The sequence below is a fragment of the Sinohyriopsis cumingii genome, unplaced genomic scaffold (assembly GCF_028554795.1).
Source record: "Sinohyriopsis cumingii isolate HCF-2022 unplaced genomic scaffold, ASM2855479v2 utg000622l, whole genome shotgun sequence".
NCBI lineage: Eukaryota > Metazoa > Mollusca > Bivalvia > Unionida > Unionidae > Sinohyriopsis > Sinohyriopsis cumingii.
This window is the reverse complement of record NW_028315918.1, coordinates 3,130,044-3,151,357: the sequence shown is the minus strand read 5'-3', so window position 1 is coordinate 3,151,357 and position 21,314 is coordinate 3,130,044. Positions and strand designations below refer to the sequence as shown.

General features: G+C 33.3%; 1 protein-coding gene across 14 annotated transcripts in view; it reads left to right on the top strand.

The window, feature by feature from the left end:
* LOC149773691 (uncharacterized) overlaps positions 1–21,314 on the top strand; it is a 166,198-nt gene that overhangs the window by 73,904 nt on the left and 70,980 nt on the right. For 5 of the 14 annotated variants that reach the window (XM_089946154.1, XM_089946163.1, XM_089946156.1 and 2 more), the window contains 3 exons: positions 10,617–10,757; positions 13,723–13,965; positions 15,540–15,607. In XM_089946154.1, the coding sequence (XP_089802280.1) occupies positions 10,617–10,757; positions 13,723–13,965; positions 15,540–15,607 (452 nt within the window). Of the gene's footprint in view, positions 1–4,036; positions 4,085–10,616; positions 10,758–12,736; positions 12,815–13,722; positions 13,966–15,539; positions 15,608–21,314 lie in introns of all 14 variants that reach the window. The other 9 variants (XM_089946165.1, XM_089946158.1, XM_089946164.1 and 6 more) reach the window with 6 other exon arrangements.

The window sequence follows — 21,314 nt, the reverse complement described above, 5'->3', positions numbered from 1 at the left end:
TGGGACACAATTTCCACTGCCCTTGAAGCCCTGTGATGCAACACTGCTTGTAACCATCTACATGTTAATGAAGTGTTGTCAGAGCAATGCATTGGTAACCTCGATGCAACACTGCTTACAACCATGTACATGTTGATGAAGTGTTGTCAGAGTAATGCATTGGTAACCTCGATGCAACACTGCTTACAATCATGTACATGTTAATGAAGTGTTGTCAGAGCAATGCATTGGTAACCTCGATGCAACACTGCTTACAACCATGTACATGTTGATGAAGTGTTGTCAGAGTAATGCATTGGTAACCTCGATGCAACACTACTTACAACCATCTACATGTTGATGAAGTGTTGTCAGAGTAATGCATTGGTAACCTCGATGCAACACTGCTTACAATCATGTACATGTTAATGAAGTGTTGTCAGAGCAATGCATTGGTAACCTCGATGCAACACTGTTTACAATCATGTACATGTTAATGAAGTGTTGTCAGAGTAATGCATTGGTAACCTCGATGCAACACTGCTTACAATCATGTACATGTTAATGAAGTGTTGTCAGAGCAATGCATTGGTAACCTCGATGCAACACTGTTTACAATCATGTACATGTTAATGAAGTGTTGTCAGAGCAATGCATTGGTAACCTCGATGCAACACTGTTTACAATCATGTACATGTTAATGAAGTGTTGTCAGAGCAATGCATTGGTAACCTCGATGCAACACTGTTTACAATCATGTACATGTTAATGAAGTGTTGTCAGAGTAATGCATTGGTAACCTCGATGCAACACTGCTTACAATCATGTACATGTTAATGAAGTGTTGTCAGAGCAATGCATTGGTAACCTCGATGCAACACTGTTTACAATCATGTACATGTTAATGAAGTGTTGTCAGAGCAATGCATTGGTAACCTCGATGCAACACTGTTTACAATCATGTACATGTTAATGAAGTGTTGTCAGAGCAATGCATTGGTAAAGATGCATCAAATGATACACAAGTTTTGTCCTATTGCAGCATCTTTATCTAAGGAAAGCTTTGCTGCAGTAACATCAACTTTAAAACGTACACCTTCATTAAAATGTAAAAATGCATCCTTACTTTCATATAATGATTATAATGTCATGCCTGTGGAAATATGTCATATAAATTTCAAATTTGGAATGTCAATATTAAGATTTCTATAAAGAAAAGAAAATGAAAGAATTTTATTTCATTCTTGGTTTGTTATCAGTACTTACTAATGATTTCTGTTCAAATCCAAAATTTCATGATATAAAAATAATTTTTGCATGAATATTTTAATTGAAATACAAGAAATTGAAACAGATTTTTGTTGATTAAATGCAGCAGTCAGATGTATTAAGTTAATTAATATTTAAATCATCTATTTCTTCAAAATTTCTGTCAAATAGTGCTTTTTATATTTTTTATCATCAGTTTCTTTTTCCCAACCCAAGGGCTGTGCAAGAAATGGGGGAAATTGGGCACAAATCCCAGCTCTGCCTATTGGTTTTGACATGTTGTCTTTATCTCCTTTCATTTTCCATATATCTAGTATTCTTTTTCTGCCTCTGCTAACTTTCTCATGGTCATTTGTAGGGTTTCTTTACTTCAACAGAGTTCAATAGCCAAAGTATTCCAACCTAAAATGTTTTATAATGCATGGAAAGTTTGAAAGTCTTTGTAATATAACTAACCATAAATTCAGTTTTATCTTAATTTTCCTTACACTTAAAAAAACGTGTCTTGCAGGCTTAAATTATACTGGTGAGATTATGTCTTTTAAGTTAATTTTTACTGTCGATTCAATTAAGAACAAATTTTAATTGAACATATCCTGAGTTTGATTTAAACTTGGCACTAAACTAGTCAGAAAGGACTTTTCTTTAAAGTCATTTTGATTGGCTGTATAACTGATTACAAGCTGTTGGCCATAATTGGTCTACAGATGAACAAAGCATTATCATCCAAGAGAACTTATATCTGTGTAGCTGTCTTGAGAAATCTCACTATTTATATGATTATAAACTAATGAACTTAAATCAAGTAGATTATAAAATAAGTTTAATGTACTACTATGATATCTGTTAGTATATCGCAACTGCCTGATCCTCCTGGAAGCCAGTTTTGTATTATACTATGAAAGCTTTGTGAACATCCAAGACCAGGCCAGATGAGTTACCATGGTGTGACCCTGGCCAGGGCACTTTTTCATTGGCCTGAGCATGATATGACTTTTCAGGGGTTGATTTGCCTTTAGAAACCAATCAGTCAGTCAATCAATACTGACATATGACTTAAATATGGCACACGGATCCATTAGGTTGGATCTAAAAGGCATACACCAATTTTTCAAGTGCACGTTTGCTTGATGTGTTGCAAATACTTTTTATCGGAACCTCTTCTTACAATGATTCTTGCATCCTCCTGTTATCTTGAAGCATCTGAGACTTCTTTATGATATTAGTATGCATGATGATACAGAACTTATTTAGATATTGTTATTTGCATACCAACAGCTACTCTGTTTTAGTATGAACACCCTATGACCTTAACTAACTTCATAATCCAAACCTAACTCAATATAGTGGTTGTAGTACATTACTAATCGATCCTTAACAAGTAGTGTGAGTTTAGTTGCTTCTAACCACTTCTGACTAATCTAGATGTTGATCATTATAGAGTAGAAAAGTTTGATTATTGAATAGAGTACTCTACATCAAAGATTGCAAAGCAGTTATTTGATAGGTTATTATTCATCATTGAAATATATTATTTTTAAGTACAAAATACCATTGACACTCTCCGTCACAGGAAATGATGGCCTCATTGGCTGAAAGTAATATATGTAAATTTTACCTTGTTCAATTCAGATACTTCTTGTATGTATTTTCAGATATTTTCATGTTTAGAAGAAAATTTGTGCTTTCAGAGACCTAAGCACTTATGTTAAAGACAATAACTGTGATATTGAAAATCGGAATTATCTTGGGGCTCACTTCAACATTAAAATATCAGTTGACAATTTGATCTATAGTTTTTTAATTAAGTATTTTTATGATGGGTATGACTGTCAAATTGAAACCTATACATCCAATGATGAGGTTCATTTGAGTGACAAGAGAGAACTTTAATTTCTAGTCATTTGGTAACAGCAGTCTTTGATGCAATGAGTATATCTGTGGGCTTGCATCCATGATGCTGCAATGGTTCTTAGAGGAAATGAGCAAATGTAAATGCTGACATTGTTCAGAAGTTTTCTCCTGCACATGTAATATAGGAAATCAGCTGGTCCTATTTATAATCAGTTTCCACTTCATGCTGGCATACTTGTGTGTCATATAATATTTTAATTTATCTAGTTTACAGACTTTTCCCTTTTTCATGCTCCCGCTGCTTGCAGAGAAGGCATCTTGATTGGGTCCTATCCACACATATGGCCATCTGTATGTCTCTATGTTCATTCCAAGAAACCTGTTTAGCAAGATTGCATAAGAACCACTCAACTTTGATAACTGAAATTTGGCTGGTATATTTGTATGCAGATGCAGATAAGTCATTAAATTTTCTGGCTGTTACAGCAAGTTTTCAGTTTCCTTTTGAAATTGTTGGACTTTTTGACAAGAACTTTGTTACCATGATTATTAAGACGTCACATGAGGTGAGCAAATGAAATTCTGTATATTTTTTATGATATGTAGATTATGAATACAATTTTAAGGCCATTTCAGAACTTAAAATTTTATACAGATTTTCAACATATTATGGATGAAAATCTAGTTAGCATGATTAAGCAAACCTACTTAAGGTAAACAAATCAAATTTGATACTAATGTTTGGATGCATACAAATGAACTGATGAGGTTTTTCTATACAGTTACAGTAATAATTCAAAGTTCGCTAAATTTATGTTTATTTTGGACTTCACTTTTTGCTTGTCTGCATGGGAGGGGGGGAACATGTTTTGCAAAGACATAACTGGTTTCTATGTTATATTCTCTGGATGGTAACAAAGTTTTATATATTTAGGCAAAGCCATATTTGGACGAAGTGTTATGATTCTGAGTGTTACGCCAGGTAAGCTGGCACTATACAATGTATCTTGCAGCAGCTGTGCCTTAGTTACTTTGTTGTCATTGTCGATGTTGCCACTTACAGGGTGCAGGGCGGAAATATTGGGATAAATTATTGGCCTGGTATCAGAAAAAGTAAGTTCAATATCCTTGGCTTCTGTTAAACCCATATAAACAGATTTTTTTTGGATATTAATTTTTTGCTGGCAATGATAAAAGATTTGCCAAGGCAAGTTCTGTCATTTTCATTAGTTTCATTTAACTTTTCAACACGATCAAAAGCAACATGGTCACTCATATTTCTTTGATTCTAAATCTTCTGCTTATTACTGTTGATCAAACTTATCCACTACAATCATTATTTACTTCATCATACATCTTTCAAACTAAATATATACACAATTTTTCTTGGACCAAACTTTTGTATTCCTGAAGCCATTATATTTCCTTGTGAAAAACATATATGCAAAATCCAAAGTCTTAGATTTTCCAAAATGTATTATAGACATAACAGAAATTGAAAAACAAGGTGTCTGAATTTGATCTGTGTACAAAAAAATTCTTGAACCGTACATTTGGCATTTCGTATGTTGCATCTAGCAGTATAACTAAATTTAAAGTTGAAATAGCCCTTTGCAAAGGATTTGAGGAATTTTCATAACCAGTCACTATTTCATTTAAGCTTTATGTAATTCGGGGGGAAAGTATTGCCTGAACAGATAGTTTTGGTTGATTTCCATCTGACTTATAAGTCTGCCAAATTCACTTTGGTTATTGTCTACTTCAACTGTAATAGGATTTTTCAGAATGGGAACATCATGTTGTCAGGTAGGATGTAAATGACCCGCCTGACAACATGAACCCAGATTGATCAAAATGCGAGAAAAGTTCTTTTTGTCAAGGGCCCTAGTTGGAATTATGGTCCTTACTGTGCATTGTAGGTGGATGATGCATTATTTCTGTTCAGTATGTGGCTTTACATTTGATTTTCATTTGCTCATTGAACCATTGCTGCACAGTTCTGTTTTACTTTGTTTGCTTCAAATGAGAAATAATGATTTTTGAGTGAATACAGCTTTAGCAATGCCATTTTGCATAGAAGCAATATTGTTGAGATGTTTTCTTTGCTATTTGCTTAGGTAGTTTCAGTTTTACTGAAATGCTTGCTTTTGGAGATGTGAACATATATTTGATTCATGCTGTTTTTCAATCTTTCATAATGTCTGGTTTGAAAAATTATTATTATTATAATCAGCTGATCCTGGTTCTGAGAAGAAAGAAAATAGTGTTGCACCATAAATACTGTTTTGTTTGTTTAGTTTTCTCATATAGATTTAAAACAATAACGCTGCAATGAATTGCAAACAAAAATTAGATATGACAGTTAAATTTTAAAAACAATTACACATACAATTCGTGAATAGCATTTAAAATGTGTTAAGTTTCGCAGCATTCTCATCTATAATACAGAATACTTAGAACAGGGATTGTAATATTTCCATTTGTACTTAACTGCAGATTAATCCTAATCCTTTGATCTTGTCCAAATCTACTCATATATAATGGCACAAAGTAAATATATACATCGTCTTGTGTACAATTATATAAATCAGTTTTGAAGACCTTCCAGATCACGCCAGTAAATGCAGTCATGAAGTTGCTTATAAATTTTAATCCAGCTGCAAACTGTACAGATAATGATTTGTCTGCACATCATGTGCCAGCAGATCTGGGTGTCTGCAGTTAGTAAGAAGTAATAAGTAAAACAAACATCATAGACCCTGATCTGCAGGTACTTTATGCACTGGTAGATCAGGGTCTCTGTTGTGTGCAATAGGACATTTAAGCAAATATATACAGTTGATACCAATGTCATATGTAGAATATAAATATACTTAATTGAAATAGGAGTTGTTTCAAAGTTTAGATTGCACATCCTATATCATTATAATGGGATTAGTTGATATGTACCACACATGTTGAATTAAATGATTATATAGGTACATTCGTACAAACATTTGTAATAATTAGATGAGTCAGCATTTTTTTTGTTTTTGTGATGTAAATGTAGGATTTTATATAATCAAAATCAATATGAATAGCACTAAATATTTGGTTTCTGGTCATTTGTTCATTGCAGAACCAATAAACTGTTTACCCTAAGGGGACTCTTTCATATGCAATTCCTAATTACCCTTAAAGGGACTCTTTCATACATGATGCCAAATTTAACTTGATTTATAGATTTTATCAAATAACCACTAAAGATGATTCTTGTACCACAAGGGGCACTGGGTGACTGAGTGGTATCAACTGGAATACTATTCCAGAGTATTGGAATCTTTTTTCGAATAATTCCTTGTTTGGCTTGGGAATTTTATACTGTTTGGTAGACATGGATCACAGGTGGGGAGTATTGCCAGGTAGCCTACACTGGAATAGTGATTATAAATATTCAGGAGCACTATTATTGGATATCCTGTACATTAATTTGGCTTTTCTCAAATGGATTTAGTCTTGAATAGGTAATACATTTATTTTTAACTTACCAGCTACATTTTCCTTGCTTTCTTTCTGGATTGATACTAGCCCAAATGCACTTTTTTGAAGATGTGCCAGCTTTGCTATGTTTTTATCATTTGAATTACGCCATACTGTATTACAGTAGTCTAAATAGGGTTGTCTGTAACTGTTATAAAATAGTTTTCTGTGCCTTTCAGAGACAAAATGTCTTATCCTACTGAGAAGCCATAAACATGAATTGACTTTTTTACTGATATGTTTGATATGTTCAGTCCGTGATTTGTTATTATCTGCCAAAACACCAAGTAACCTATCATGACAGACCATTTGCAATTTTTTATCCTTCCATGTCAGACATAGTTCATCACTAAAAAGATTTGTTCTTTTTTGCCGTGTTGAGATAAATAATATTTTAGTTTTCCCAGTATCTACCACCATGCCATTGCATGTGGACCAGTTGTCCAATTTGTTTAGGGCATTCTGTACAGAAATTTCGAGTTCTTGCTTTGTATTTTGGATGTCTGAGAATGTTGTGTCATCTGCATAGAGATCTGTAGAGTCCCTTAGTAAAAGAGGTAGGTAATTAATAAATAAAATAAATAGTATTGGACCTAGAAATGAGCTTTGTGGTACTCCATATCTAATTGGTCCAGGTTCAGACAGAACATTATTTCTATAAACATGTTGTGTTCTCTCACTTAAGTATGAAGTAAACCATCTAACTGCTTTCATCACATTGGTAAATTTTCAGTTTCTTCAAAAGGATTTAATGATCCACCATGTCAAAAACTTTCCTGAAATCTACAAATATAGATCCTATTATTTTACCTTGATCAAGTGCTTGAAGTCATTTATCAGTTAGAGAGATCAAGGCAGTCTCGCATGAATGTTTTTGTCTAAAGCCTGATTGATTAGGATGTAACATTAAGTGTTTGGTTATATATGACATGAGTGAGTCATGTACATGTTTTTCAGTCAATTTTGATAAGTTTGGTAGTATTGAGATTGGTCGGTAGTTAACAGCATCATCGTTAGAACCAGATTTGTGAAAAGGAGTTACTTTTGCATTATTCCATATTTTGCGGACAGATGAGGTTGCACTACTTAAATTGATTATGAATGTTTCGCTATCTAAAATAGCAGAGGTAGAAGATTTAATGAGTTGTGGACCAATCTGATCCAGTCATGTAGCTTTCTTGGTATCAAGTTCACTGAGACATTTATTAACAAAGTTTTTTGATACTGGTGGGATAGAGAAACATACCTCCTTTGAGATTTTGCTACTACATAACTTTTCAAGTTCATTTCAGTTGTTTTCTATCGCTGGTTCTTTTAACTTTGTGGTAATGTTTGTGAAAAAATCATTGAAAACATTTGCAATGTCAGTGTCATCAGTGACTATGGTGTCATTTACCAGAAGTGAGTGAATTTTATTTGTCTGATCTTTGTGTGTTCCTCCAATGAGTTCACTGAAGACTTTCCAGATGGAGTTTGTGTTGCTGTTTTTGTTTTCAAGCAGTGATTGATAATAATTTTTTATAGCTTTTTTTTAATCATACTTGTTATTTTATTTCTCCTTACTTTATATTGTGCATATTTTCACATAGCCTTGAAATTGGTCTTGTGTTTTCATATTGTCTAGGATTTCAGTAGTAGCCAATTGGGTTGGATTTCATTCTTTACTCGGTGTACTTACAGTGGTGCATTCTTAGAGACTACATCCATAATCAGTCCATACCCTCAGAGCTTCATCTATGTCATCCAAATTTTGGATCATATTCCATAGAACTTTTTATAGGTCTTGAGAAATTGTTCTTCATTAAAATGTTTGAATGATCTGTAAGTGATAGTTTTGTGTGTATTTTTCTTATTTCTCTTGCATTTAACCTTTTTTTCCAAAAAAGTAGGATAGTGGTCACTAAGACCAACATTCGGTACATTAACACAAGCCACATTGTCTGGTAGTTTGGTGTAAATGTGATCAATAAGAGTACTTGATATTTCTGTTACCCTTGTAGACTCATTTACCAGCTGGACTAGGCCTAATGATTCAATAAATTCCATCCAGTTGTTCCTTAATTGAGTATTGAGAAGGTCCTTATGTATATCGCCAAAGATATATGTCTTTCTCCTGTGCAAGAACATTTTCCATTTGTTTCAGAAAGTTATCATTCCAAATTGCTTTAGAGGAAGGTGGCCTATAGATAAAACCAACCAGGAATAATTCTGCATTATTTTGAAAAATTTCGACCCAGATACTCTCAATTTCATGTGACTCCCAAGTCAAGTCGCCTTTCTGCATTTACATCTTCCCTAATGTTTACAAGACCTCCCCCTGCTGTCTCTCTGTCCCTGCGTAATGGTTTATTGTAGCCTTGACAGTGAAATAGATTATCATTGTGTTTAGCATTTAATTTGGTTTCAGTGAGTCCTAAAACAGATATATTATTTTCCTTGGAAGACAACATGAACTTAATCTGGTCTGTTTTTCCCACTATACCTTGTACATTTAAGTGAGCTATGTTAAAACCTTTTGTATTTAGTTTGATATCAATTATATGTATGTCATCATGCAATGGAGTACTCAATGAGATTGTCTCCATACTACTTTTATCATTCTTGCATCCTATTTCCATATTTAAATGTTCAGATATATTAGCATCTTCAAAGTCACATACAGACCCTGAAAATCTTTAACTTTTTCATTTGCTATAGTGTCCATTGAATAGTTAGAGTCAAGAGTCTCACTATGTACGTTTAGATTTTTTTATAAATGAAGCATTGCCATTCTCCTCTTTGCCAGCTTCCTAGTATGTATAATATTTGATTGACAGAGTCTTTGTTTGTGTCCAAATTTATGGTATCTGAAGCACCTGGTGTCCACATGAGCAGGTGGTCCTGATATCATTATTTTACATGTATCTGAGCTGCAATACCTAGCAACATACAGTAAACTTTCATTCTCTGTTCTGATTTGCTTTAGTGACCTTCCCTCACTGGCATCATTTCCACCTACTAGAATAATAATTTGGTTGTATTTGGTTTGGTCAATATTCATTATTCTGCCTGTGATGTTGTCGAGTTTTGCACCTCTTAGAGTCAGTACATCGGTTTTTATGGAACATGAAAGAAATTCTTTTGATCAGTAAATACACATTTAGCATACATTTCTTGGTGGTCTTTTACAATATGCTATTTTTAAGATTTTTTTATGGTGTACGTGAGGTGTTTCCAAGATGATATGGAATGGCCGGCTTTAGTAGTCTGGACTTCAAGTTTAAATTGACTCAAAACCTGCTGATAATGAACACATGTAATGATGCTTACATTTTATTTCTAAATCACGCATTTTGTCACTAATTAATCAAAATTTTGTTGACAGAAGTTTTCTTTGTTTTCCTTAGTTTCAGAGTAGCTAACACGTACATGACTGATTTGGACAGCATTTTTTTCGAGTTGTTTAAAATTGACATGTTTCTTGAGTGTAGTTTATGCAAATATAACACCAAATGGTGGCCGTAATAATGCAGCCAGTCATTTGTTACTGTTTTGTCAATTTTTGCAAATAAAATTAAAATGAATTTTCTGTACAACTTTGCAACAAATAGGCCTCGTAAGAAGGTTCATTCTGGTGTGCTTTTTATTAAAAAGAAGTTTTTTTAAATGTTTTCGTCACTTGTCTTGGAAAGAGTCCCTTTAAACATTTTAATAATATAAATCATGAAATTTATTCACCATTCAGGTTTGATAAATGTATATCATAATATATATATTAAATATATGACAGAGTATTGACAATTTTATAATTTTTCAATAATGACTTTACTAATTCCTTTTATTAATTATAACTGCAGCCTTTTTGAATTCCTTTGTCTTTACTGGCATTCATATATAGTATGCATAACAAAATGCTTTATTTCTGTTCAGTTTCTTAATTCATCTTTGTTTTGCATCTTGTTTTTGCATGTAATGCATATTGTTGCATCATGGCTATTTTTTTGTACTCAATACAGGACTTCCACCAGGGGTTTCCCCTCCAACCAAACAATTTTCCTTCTCCACTAGCGTGCTTTACCATCGGCAAAATCCAGAATTTTCCTCGAGTGGTACACTGAACATTAGTGTTCCTGCAGGCCATGCTGAGTCACTCATGGGTAAGGATGGTCCATGTGATCTAACTAACCAGTTTGGTAGTGTGTGTCCAGTTCTGCCAGTTCATTGTCTCTGATGTCCTGTTTATAATTATCCTTAAAACTGAACATTGGTGTTCTTGCTGTGCAGGCCTTGATGAGTCATTTATATGTTCCATGGGATCCAACCAGTGTGTTTGTGTGCATCTCATTCTGCCAGTTGTTCATTGTCTCATGTGTTTGTAACTGAGCCTATACCGAGTTACAATTGCTGCCTTGAACATCATTAAATGGAAATCAAAGTATTTTATGTCAGTTAGAAGCAGGTGCATTGTGGTTAGAAATTGGGTGAAAGTTGGATTGATACCCACTATGAAAACATTTGAGGTTCTGAATAATATTGCATAAAATGTCTGGTATTGATTTTTTTGTATAATTATTTGATATATTTATTTGGTTTATCCTTGATTTAGAATGTGGGCATTAATAGGAAAGCTATTGAGAATCAGATAATTTACATTGCTTCATTTTCAACATTTCCTGTGAAGAATTAAATCAGTTTTAGAGGGATTTTTTTATTCACATCACTTCAGAAATGTTGCTTATCATTATGAATAGTTTCTTTCAATTCTGAGGTTTATTTTATGCTCCAAATTGCTGGAGTATTTTTGGATGTCTTATATTTTACTATTGCTAGGCTGAGTGTACAGTTTCTGTCAGTGATAAACTTTGACAGCCCTGTAATGCTAACTAAGGATGCGTGGTTTTTGTTGTGATGTTCATATGGTCAAGGTGTCCTCTATGTTCATATGGTCAGGGTGTTCTGGATGATTCTTTGAAGTGTGCATAGTAAAATTGTAATATTTTTCTGTAAAAAAAATCAATTGGGAAGAGAACTGTAATTTTGCTGATTTTATTTCCTGGTTTTCCTTGATACCTTGATTGTGATGACTTCTTTTGGCCACAACAGTTATGTCAGAGAATGCAGATCATTTATAGCCTGCAGGATGAAAAAAATGACCTAAATTGTCGTACACTCGATGCATGCACACAGTTGGTGGAGATTCTTTTCACATATTTGAAATATAATCATGTGGCCATTATATTTGTTTGATGTGCTTTCTGTGTTTTCTGTTGCATTCATGTACACTATTGTATGTGCTTGTGTAGAATGGTTGATATTGTGTTTTCTTTGTGGGTTATTAAAATGTGAAATTTAATATTATAAATATTTGAATAATATCAATAAAATTTTATATACATACACATATTTCATCAAAATTTGTTGTAGTTAGTAATTTTGTTCACTGCATTTAGAATTAGACTTCTTGTATATGGAATCCAATAGCCATCTTTTTTTAACTGAAAGAGTTTACAATTTATTTTTCAACAAGTTTGTGTTGAAAAATGTCTTTGCTTATGTATTTTATTTAATTTAATTTAATTTTATTTAATTTTATTTTATTTTAATATGCATTTTTATCAGGTTGACATTTGAGCTGCATGAGATTATAAGAATGACATTTGAGCTTACTGCATGACATACTGCATGTGGAGAAGATAAAATCTGTAGAGTGATGTTTTCTTTACTATCCAATTATCTTTTCCTAACTATCCAATAATTACTCAACATGCAATTCATACCTAACAAAATCCATTCTTTTGTCTAACTTTATATATGGACATTTAATGCTACCTTATTTTAATTTGACTTTGCTTTTTTATAACTAAATATAAGCATTTTTGTAGTCAGTTAATTGAAAGCCCCTGCTATCCATTATATGGGATTATTGATACTGACTGCATGTGCATATTCACCTTGCTCATTATTATGGGCTGTGCATGATAAACAACAGCTAATATGCTTGATTTCTAAATCTGCATTTTTTTATCGTATGGGGAGCAGTTGCCTCCCAGTGGCTGTTCTTGACTTAATAAATCTCCAGTTTGCCATAAAATTCTTATAAAAAAATTTCAGATTTCTTTAAAATTGTCCTTTCCAGATGCAGGAAAGAAATCACATAAAAATGGCATATCATTGGCCTGGAATCATTCCATAGGAAAAATTCCAAGGAATATAGGTGAAAATTGCAATTTAAAACTCTCAAGACTGAAAACCCTTGGGATCTAATTTGAGCTTTGGTTTTAAGGGTTTGGGTGTACAGAGTTAATTTTATCGTTGAGACCATATAGGTAAAAGTTGTCAATAGCAAACACATTGGCATTAATATGTATTGATTTTTATGACACTAATTTACCAAAGGCTCAGGTAGTCCAGCTATTTGTTGAAGGACTTTGGGTATAAAAAATGTGTTCCACTTCAGATTTTGGTTTACTGATGTTTCAGTCTTGAGGGTTTTTCATAGTATTATGATTTTTTTAAACTTATAAACCAGTCAAACAATTTTAGCTGTGCATGGAAGATTTTAAAATGAAAAAAGTATTTTATTTGCTAAACTTGATTACGTGAATATAAAGTACAAGATATTATAAGATTTTTTTAAAATAAATAATTTAAGTTGCGTTTAGAATCCTGAAGTCCTGTTGAATTTTTTAATCATGTCTATTGGTGCCTGCAGGACTTATAAGCTGGGACATGTACCTTCCTGGCCAAAATAATTTATGTAATTTGCCATAAAATTCAGATGGAACATTTATTTGAAACTGGAATGGATGTCTATCCTAGAGGCCTTTTTTTAAAAGCCATATAATTATTAAAAGAGAGGAAAGTTCAAAACAAAATTAAATTAACTAGAGAATACTAAGAGCTCACAGCCAGCGGGACGCAGAATGCTTGCAAAGGGGCATAACACTGCATGGAGCCATACTCACCCAGAGGTGGAGGGCTTTGGCTAAATCAAATTTTTAAAAAAAATCCTGAAGCAAAAATTATTGATTCAATTTTTTTCTTCTTCTTTTTTCACCCTCCCCTTTCCTAAATGGCCCTCCAAAATATCCCTTTTGGTCATCTCCTATGGCCCTAATTTAGCCTTGAACACCATTCCGGAAAACAGACTGGGTCGCTCTTTTATAGCTGCCAGCGCTCCTCCACCCACAAGACACAAAAGCACTGTTACCCTTGGCGCAACTCAGCAGCCGAAGATGAGAGATACAACACAAAAACCCCGGAAACCCCGCCCAGCAAGTGTTGGCACATCCATGCCGAGCTTCATCAAGATTGAAAGTGAGTCGCCAAAGTCGCGGAGCAAAAGTACAGATAGGATTGCAAAAGGTATGTGTGTTTAAAAGCTTATGCTTTGGGAGATGTATGAATATTTGATTTATTTTTATAATAATCAGTTATATATTGTTAAATATTTTCTTCATGAAAATGTCAGTTTTAGAATATATAATTCATTTAATAACTTGGAAATTTATACACAATACATAATTTAAATATAATTTGACAAAAGATGGTATTCACCTTTATTTATTGTACAGTCGTTAAAAAGTATAAATAGCATATTCAGGTATGGAAAATTCTCTTGTTTTGATACCATATAGAATCTGAAGTAAGAATTTACGTTTTCCTGCAATTTGTTTTAAGAATCTCAATTTTGAGAAAAAGATAGAAGAGGTTTTTAAAATAAAATTTTTCCAGTCCAGTTTTTTTCTTGTACGTTTTATTGTGTAGGTTTTTGAAGTTGGATGGTTTTTAAGATAGAAGAAACTGTACAAATTTTTTTAAAAACCCACTTAATCCTTGGAATCACAATTAGAACTGTAGAGGTTCTAAATGCATGTGCCATCATATCTGCTGTGTGTCTTATAATTAGTTGTCAAAATGATTTCTTGCAGAATAAATGAAGATAAAAAGTTGCTCATCTCCAGTTTGTAAAATCTAGAAAATGAATGCTAGAAAATAAAAATGTTCAAAAATGTAAAAGCTAGGGGTGAAATGATACAACCCCTGCTGCAAATCGATATGATGCATGATACATAGCTTAAAATATGATACATTATTGATACACTTATAAAATTTTGTTGCCTTTTCATCTTTAGAAGGTATGTTGGTGGTGCTCGGGTACAGTTTTTGTGTTGACGTATTGGTTGTATTTGCAATAAGTAGATTACCCACAGATATTAATTTGTCTTCTGTTCACTCTTGTCAAGAGAGAAAGAACTACCTTTTAGGTATCGTTGATTTTTATTCAACCTCTTAGGCCTTTTCATCTCAGTAACCATGCCTTTTGTTTTGCTCTGCATAAAAGTTTTTTAAGCCTCTTTTTACCAATGTGATGTCCTCACTTACATTTTTGAAAGTCAGTACAGTGCTATCTTAAAAGCAAGAAAATCCTGTCTAGAATGAGTGTGGGAGCAGAGGTGACTAACAACCAAATCATCCACATTGTACTTCCTGCAGGTGGAAAACAACTGCTGTGACTACAGACACTTGTTTTTGCCAGTTTAAAAGGGCATATTTTGAATCACACGAGTTGGACAACTTGGGTCTGTCAAATTATAGAAGAATAGTAGGTGTTGTCAGTGGTTTATTCCTTTTTTTTACTGCCTGAAATGAGTTCATTTTTTTTTGCCATGGTTGTCTCAAATCTAAATTTAAAGAATGAAAAGGCAAACAACTATTAGGCTTTCGTGAAGATTAAAGTAATTGGTATTGGGTAAATATTGTTTTGTATCATTTCTTCACTGCTATTGATATGGGTATCGATACGAAAAAAGTATTGATGCATCAGTAAAATGATTCATTGTTTCACTCCTATTAAAAGCACACAAAAACAAAAATATTGTTGACATTCTGCTTTAGAGCCAGTTTGTTATCTATAAGTGTAATTGTAAATATTTCAGATAAAGCTAAACCTCCTACCCCACGAAGGAAGGAGAAAGATGAAGAAAAGAAAGACAAAGAAGGGAAGGTGAGATCAGAGTTGTTTTTACTTGCCATATGTCCATACATCTCTAAGCCTACAGTAAATAGTGTAACACATCATTTACAAAAGGTGTTAAACCCTTATGGATTCTTTGTATTTTATATAGATGAAACTTGAAAAATACTCACTTCGGATTGTTTAGGCAAGAAATTAGATCTTAACTTTTCATTCCACTCTAAAATCTCTATGTTGAAATATTTATTTTAATCAGTGTCAGAGAAATGCTTATTCAGTAGCTCCCATGCATACTGGTAAATCATCTGCAGGCATCAAAGGGAGCAATGGGCAGTTATTTTTGAAAATGGCAGACCAGCATGTGTGAAAAGAAAATTGGAAGAAGTTGAAAAAGTTGAGTGCTATCCAGAAGTTTCTAAAGATTTAAACAGATATTTGGTCATTTATGAAACAGTCTAACAAAGGAGTTCATTATATTCACATTGGTTTGTGTGAATTGGATTTTTCTGTCACACATGGTCATAGAAGCATTGTAAAAAGACATGCTGAGTGCAAATTCCACAAGGAATGGGCTGAAATAAAAGACACATAAGTTTCTGTCCTCATTCCGCAGAGTAGTCTCCGATAGTGAGGAATTTGCTGAAGTGATGAATAGCCAGCTTTTGGCTGAGTTAAACTTGCAGTTGAAAACAGCTGATTCATTAAACTGGGATTTAAGAAAATATTTCTGGATAGCAAAATTGCAGAGGGGAAGGTGAACTATTTAATAATATTGTTAGAAAAGGTAGAGTGATACTGTTTTAGGAAAAGGTATTTCTTTTCTTGGTAAAAGAAAGAATTTATTTTGTCATTGTCATTAAAGACAATAAATGCATTTCTGAAGGTTTTTTAAATTGTTGAACAGTTAGCATTACAGCTATGCTACTGACAGCTGTTGAAAACTGCAGACAGACTGCTTTTGGACTACTGATGGAACCAGGAAAGGGTAAACAGGTCTGCATTGATATGTTAGGCATATCATTATCAGTTTCTGCGACTTACTGGTCCTTTCAGTTTTCCCTAATCTTATGGTTTGGAAGAAATAATAGTACCATGCAGACTTGATAGCATGCAGGAAAGCAACGTGTGAGTGTGCACACACTGTATGTGGCAACAAGCATGCACACACACACATACACACATGGGATCAGGGTTTAATTTTCTCTTATAGTTCTGGTTAAGGCCTATTTTTAGCAATAATTTCATGCACTTCATTTTTCACTTCTTGTCTAAAATTATGATATCACAATAGATACAGAAGATAATGGTTGAGGTGGGTACATTCACAATAGATACAGAAGATAATGTTGTGGTAGTAGGTAAATTTACAATAGATACAAATGATAATGGTGTGGCAATAGGTACATTCACAATAGATACAAAAGAAAATGTGATAGTTAAATTTACAGTAGATACAAAAGATAACTGTATGGTAGTAGATACATTCACAATAGATACAAAAGATAACAGGCAATAGGTAAATTCACAATAGATACAAAAATATAACTGGTAGTAGGTAAATTTACAATGGATACAAAAGATAACTTGCAATAGGTAAATTCACAATAGATACAAAAGATAACTGGTAGGCAAATTTATAATAGATACAAAAGATAACTGACAATAGATACAGAAGATAATGGTCTGGTAGTAGGTAAATTTACAATAGATACAAAAGATAACTGGCAATAGGTAAATTCACAATAGATACAAATGATAATGGTATGGTAGTAGGTAAATTCACAATAGATACAAAAGATAACTGGCAATAGGTAAATTCACAATAGATACAAATGATAATGGTGTGGTAATAGGTACATTAACAATAGATACAGAAGAAAATGTTGTGGTATTAGTTAAATTTATAATTGATACAAATGATAATGGTGTAGTAGGTAAATTCATAATAGAAACAAAAGATTACAGGCAATAGGTACATTCACAATAGATACAGAAGAAAATGTTTTGATAGTAGTTAAATTTACAATATATACAAATGATAATGTTGTAGTAGGTAAATTCACAATAGATGCAAAAAAATAACTGTATGGTAGTAGATAAATTCACAATAGATACAGAAGATAACTGGCAATAGGTAAATTCGCAATAGATACAAAAGATAACAGTGTGGAAGTAGAAAAATTCACAATAGATACACAAGGTAAATGTGGCAGTAGGTAAATTCACAATAGATACAAAAGATAAGTGTGGTAGTAGATAAATTCAGAATAGATACAAAAGATAAATATGTCAGAAGGTAAATTCACAATAGATTCAAAAGATAACAGTGTGGTAGTAGATAAATTCACAATAGATATGCATGATAACTGGAAGATAAATTCACAATAGATACAAAAGATAACAGTGGTAGTAGGTAAATTCACAATAGATTCAAAAGATAAGTGTGGTAGTAGATAAATTCACAATAGATATGTAACTGGAAGATAAATTCACAATAGATACAAAAGATAGTGTGGTAGTAGGTAAATTCACAATAGATACAGATCATAACTGTTGTAGTAGGTAATTTCACAATAGATACAGATCATAACTGTTGTAGTAGGTAAATTCACAAGAGATACAGAAGGTAAATGTGGTAGTAGATAAATGCACAAAAAAGAAAAAAAAATTGAGCCTTGAATAGTGTGAATGTTGGAGACATGTAGCACACTCAAGTCTTTGTAACTTCTTTATTGGGACTTGAGATATCACTTAAACTCATGAAAATTAGGAAAATATGATTACTGTAAGAGTCAGTTTTTTTGTTTAACTTCATCTTTTTAGCATAAAACATGTTCTTAACATTTGGATGAATACTTTAAAAAAAAACCCAGCACTAATAGTAGATGAATGGTTCAGTGTGTAGCCTAAGTAAATTGGTCATGTAATATTCCAGAACTTTCATTTGAAAGTGTGTACCAGTCAGTCGGTAGGATTATTAGTCTCAGAGGGCTGTATGCAGCATTTCTGCCATCCATTTGGCTGATTATTGCAGGATGCAGCAATATACTAAAAGTTTCCACACTGTTGTCTGTTCAAATTCATAAAGTAATTGAAAAGAGAAGTGTTTGCAACAATATGTGCAGTTGTCCAAAATTACATTAGATTTGTATGTCACTTGTAACATGATATAAATCCAATTTATTAGTTGAATAATTTAGCTGTATACTTCTGATGATTGACTTTTATTTGAGGGTTACATAACTTTTGTAATATTGCATGATTGCTGCAATTTACAAATTTAAAGTCCTAATGAATGACACTTCTGTTAAGATACTTGAACTCCCTTCACCATAAAAAATATATCTATTTATTTAAGAACCTGTACAATGTCACTTTCAGCAAAACTGAAATTGATATAATCATAACTTATACGTTTTTACAGTAATTCATGGTATAAAATAAAAAGATTTTACAGGGTATGGTGCATTTGCATAAGAGGGATGATCTGATTCAGCAGGATTTATTTCGAATGTTGTTTGACCAATAATCTACACTGGATAGAAAATCATATCAACATTGGGTTTTCACCAGAAGACTAATTACCATGCCTAGTCCTAAATGAAAATGGTGCCAATCTTACATCCAGTATGGACACCTTGGCAGCCACCTTGAACATCTTGTCATCCCCACTTCTTAACGGAAAGTCATAGTGGCATGGAATTTTCTTCAGAAGACTGATTATAATAATTAGTTAAACCTGAATGAAAATGGTGCCACTTGGACATTCAATATGGCCACTACAATGGCCATCTTGAAAATCTTATTTTCACTACTCCATTTAATTGGCGGGTCATATCAATATGGGGTTTTCACAAAAAGACTACTTATGATGTCCAGTTGGTCCTAGCTGAAATGATGGCTGATACGTCATCCAATATACACCATAAAAATCATCTTGAAAATCTAATCACATTTCCTCCTAGACAAAACGTCATACCAATGTGGGCTTTTAACTAAGAGACTGGTGTCTAGTTGAAACAGCCCCAATGCTGCTGTTTATTATAAATTTCACCACTCATTAGTTTTGATGGAAGAAATTTGCTTAAAAAGCTGTTTGACATAAGCCATTCTTTCGATTAATCAAGATGTTGGGTATAAATGACTATCAAAATATTCAGTTAGAATTAAGAGTCTACCCTTTTAATTCAGTCAGCGAAGTCTCTTGTAATTCAGACATTTTGCTGGAGTGCTACAAAAGTAGTGATGCGATACATTCAGCAAATTTCATTAGTGACTAATCTAATAACAACATTCAGATGTGGTGCACAAATTGATTCCATAGGGAATAAAGAGACAAAGGCCCTCTTTTTAAAACCGTATCTGAGAAGAAAAAAGCAATCATTAGATAAAAAATAAGACCTGGTTGAATATTGGTGATCATCTGGGGTGTTGGAATATACGTTTGGAAGAGCAAACTAATGGGAGGCCCAAGTAGCCAAGTGGTCTAAAGCACTCACCGTTACAGATCACTGCCATCTCACTTCTGTCTGCGTGGGTTGAAGTCTCGAGCTTGGCCAGTGTGGGTACGTCAGAAAGCTTGCCAATAGCTTCTTGTGGGTCTTTGATTCTTTCTGGGGTTTTCCAGGGTTCTTCCTCTACCATTATTCTGGCCACCATGGTTGGCCTATCTTGTGCTGAAAAATGGCATTAAACCCTAAAACAACTACAAGCACAGCAACTTCATCTAATCTTGTGTGTCAGCTTTTGACTGAAATTGGTTGACCTACACAGATGTCACCGATCAACATCAGATTAATTCACACATGTGGAAAAATGGTAGGGTAAATCAGTTTGAGGAAGAAACTACATGGCTCATAATATGATAAAATATTGATATTATATGGTTTTAATGGAACCCAGCGACGTTTAGGACCAGTATCTTTCAAGATTTAGTATTATCTGGCTACTTTGGCTGCATGACATTTTGCACTAAAGGGTGGCATTGGGGCATTAAATGAAATTTTGTGGTGATATTGGCCAGTTGTTGCCATTTTAAAAAAATCTTATTATTACTACTCCACCTGGATAGAAAGTCATATTGACATTGGGTCTTCATCAGAAGATACCTTATGATATCAGGTTGGTCCTGAATGGAAGTTATACTGGTCTGACATCAAATATGGCCACAATGTCACTCGTCTTGGTATTGCTACTTCTCTGAAATGGTAAGTCATATCAGCATGATGTTTTCACAAGAAGACAAATTGTGATATCTTCTTAAATGAAATTGGTGGCAAACTGACCTCAGATATGGCTGCCATGGCAGCAACTTGAAAACCTTGCTATTCTTATACCTTTTAAATGGAAAGTCTTATTGGTATGGCTTTTTCACCAGAAGATTTCATATGTTGCCTGTTTGATTTTGAATGAAAATTATTCAGATCTGACATTCAGTATGGCCATCTTTAAACTTTTATTAGTTCTACCCAGCAGAATTTATGTTATATGAACATTATGTTTTCACCATAAGACCTGTTAAATTTTGCCTGAAAGAAAATGGTGTCATGCAAATGTCTGCCATGATGGTCATCTTGAAAATCTTGTTATTGCTACTTCTTCTGAATGGATGGTCAAGAATATCAGAGATAGTTTTAGCAATATGCTGTTATATTTTTTCTTCATACAGTCTCATGACAGTCCCATTAAAGGACTTTTTCTTCTTCAAATGGCATGTATTTTCCCCACCCCCATGTTT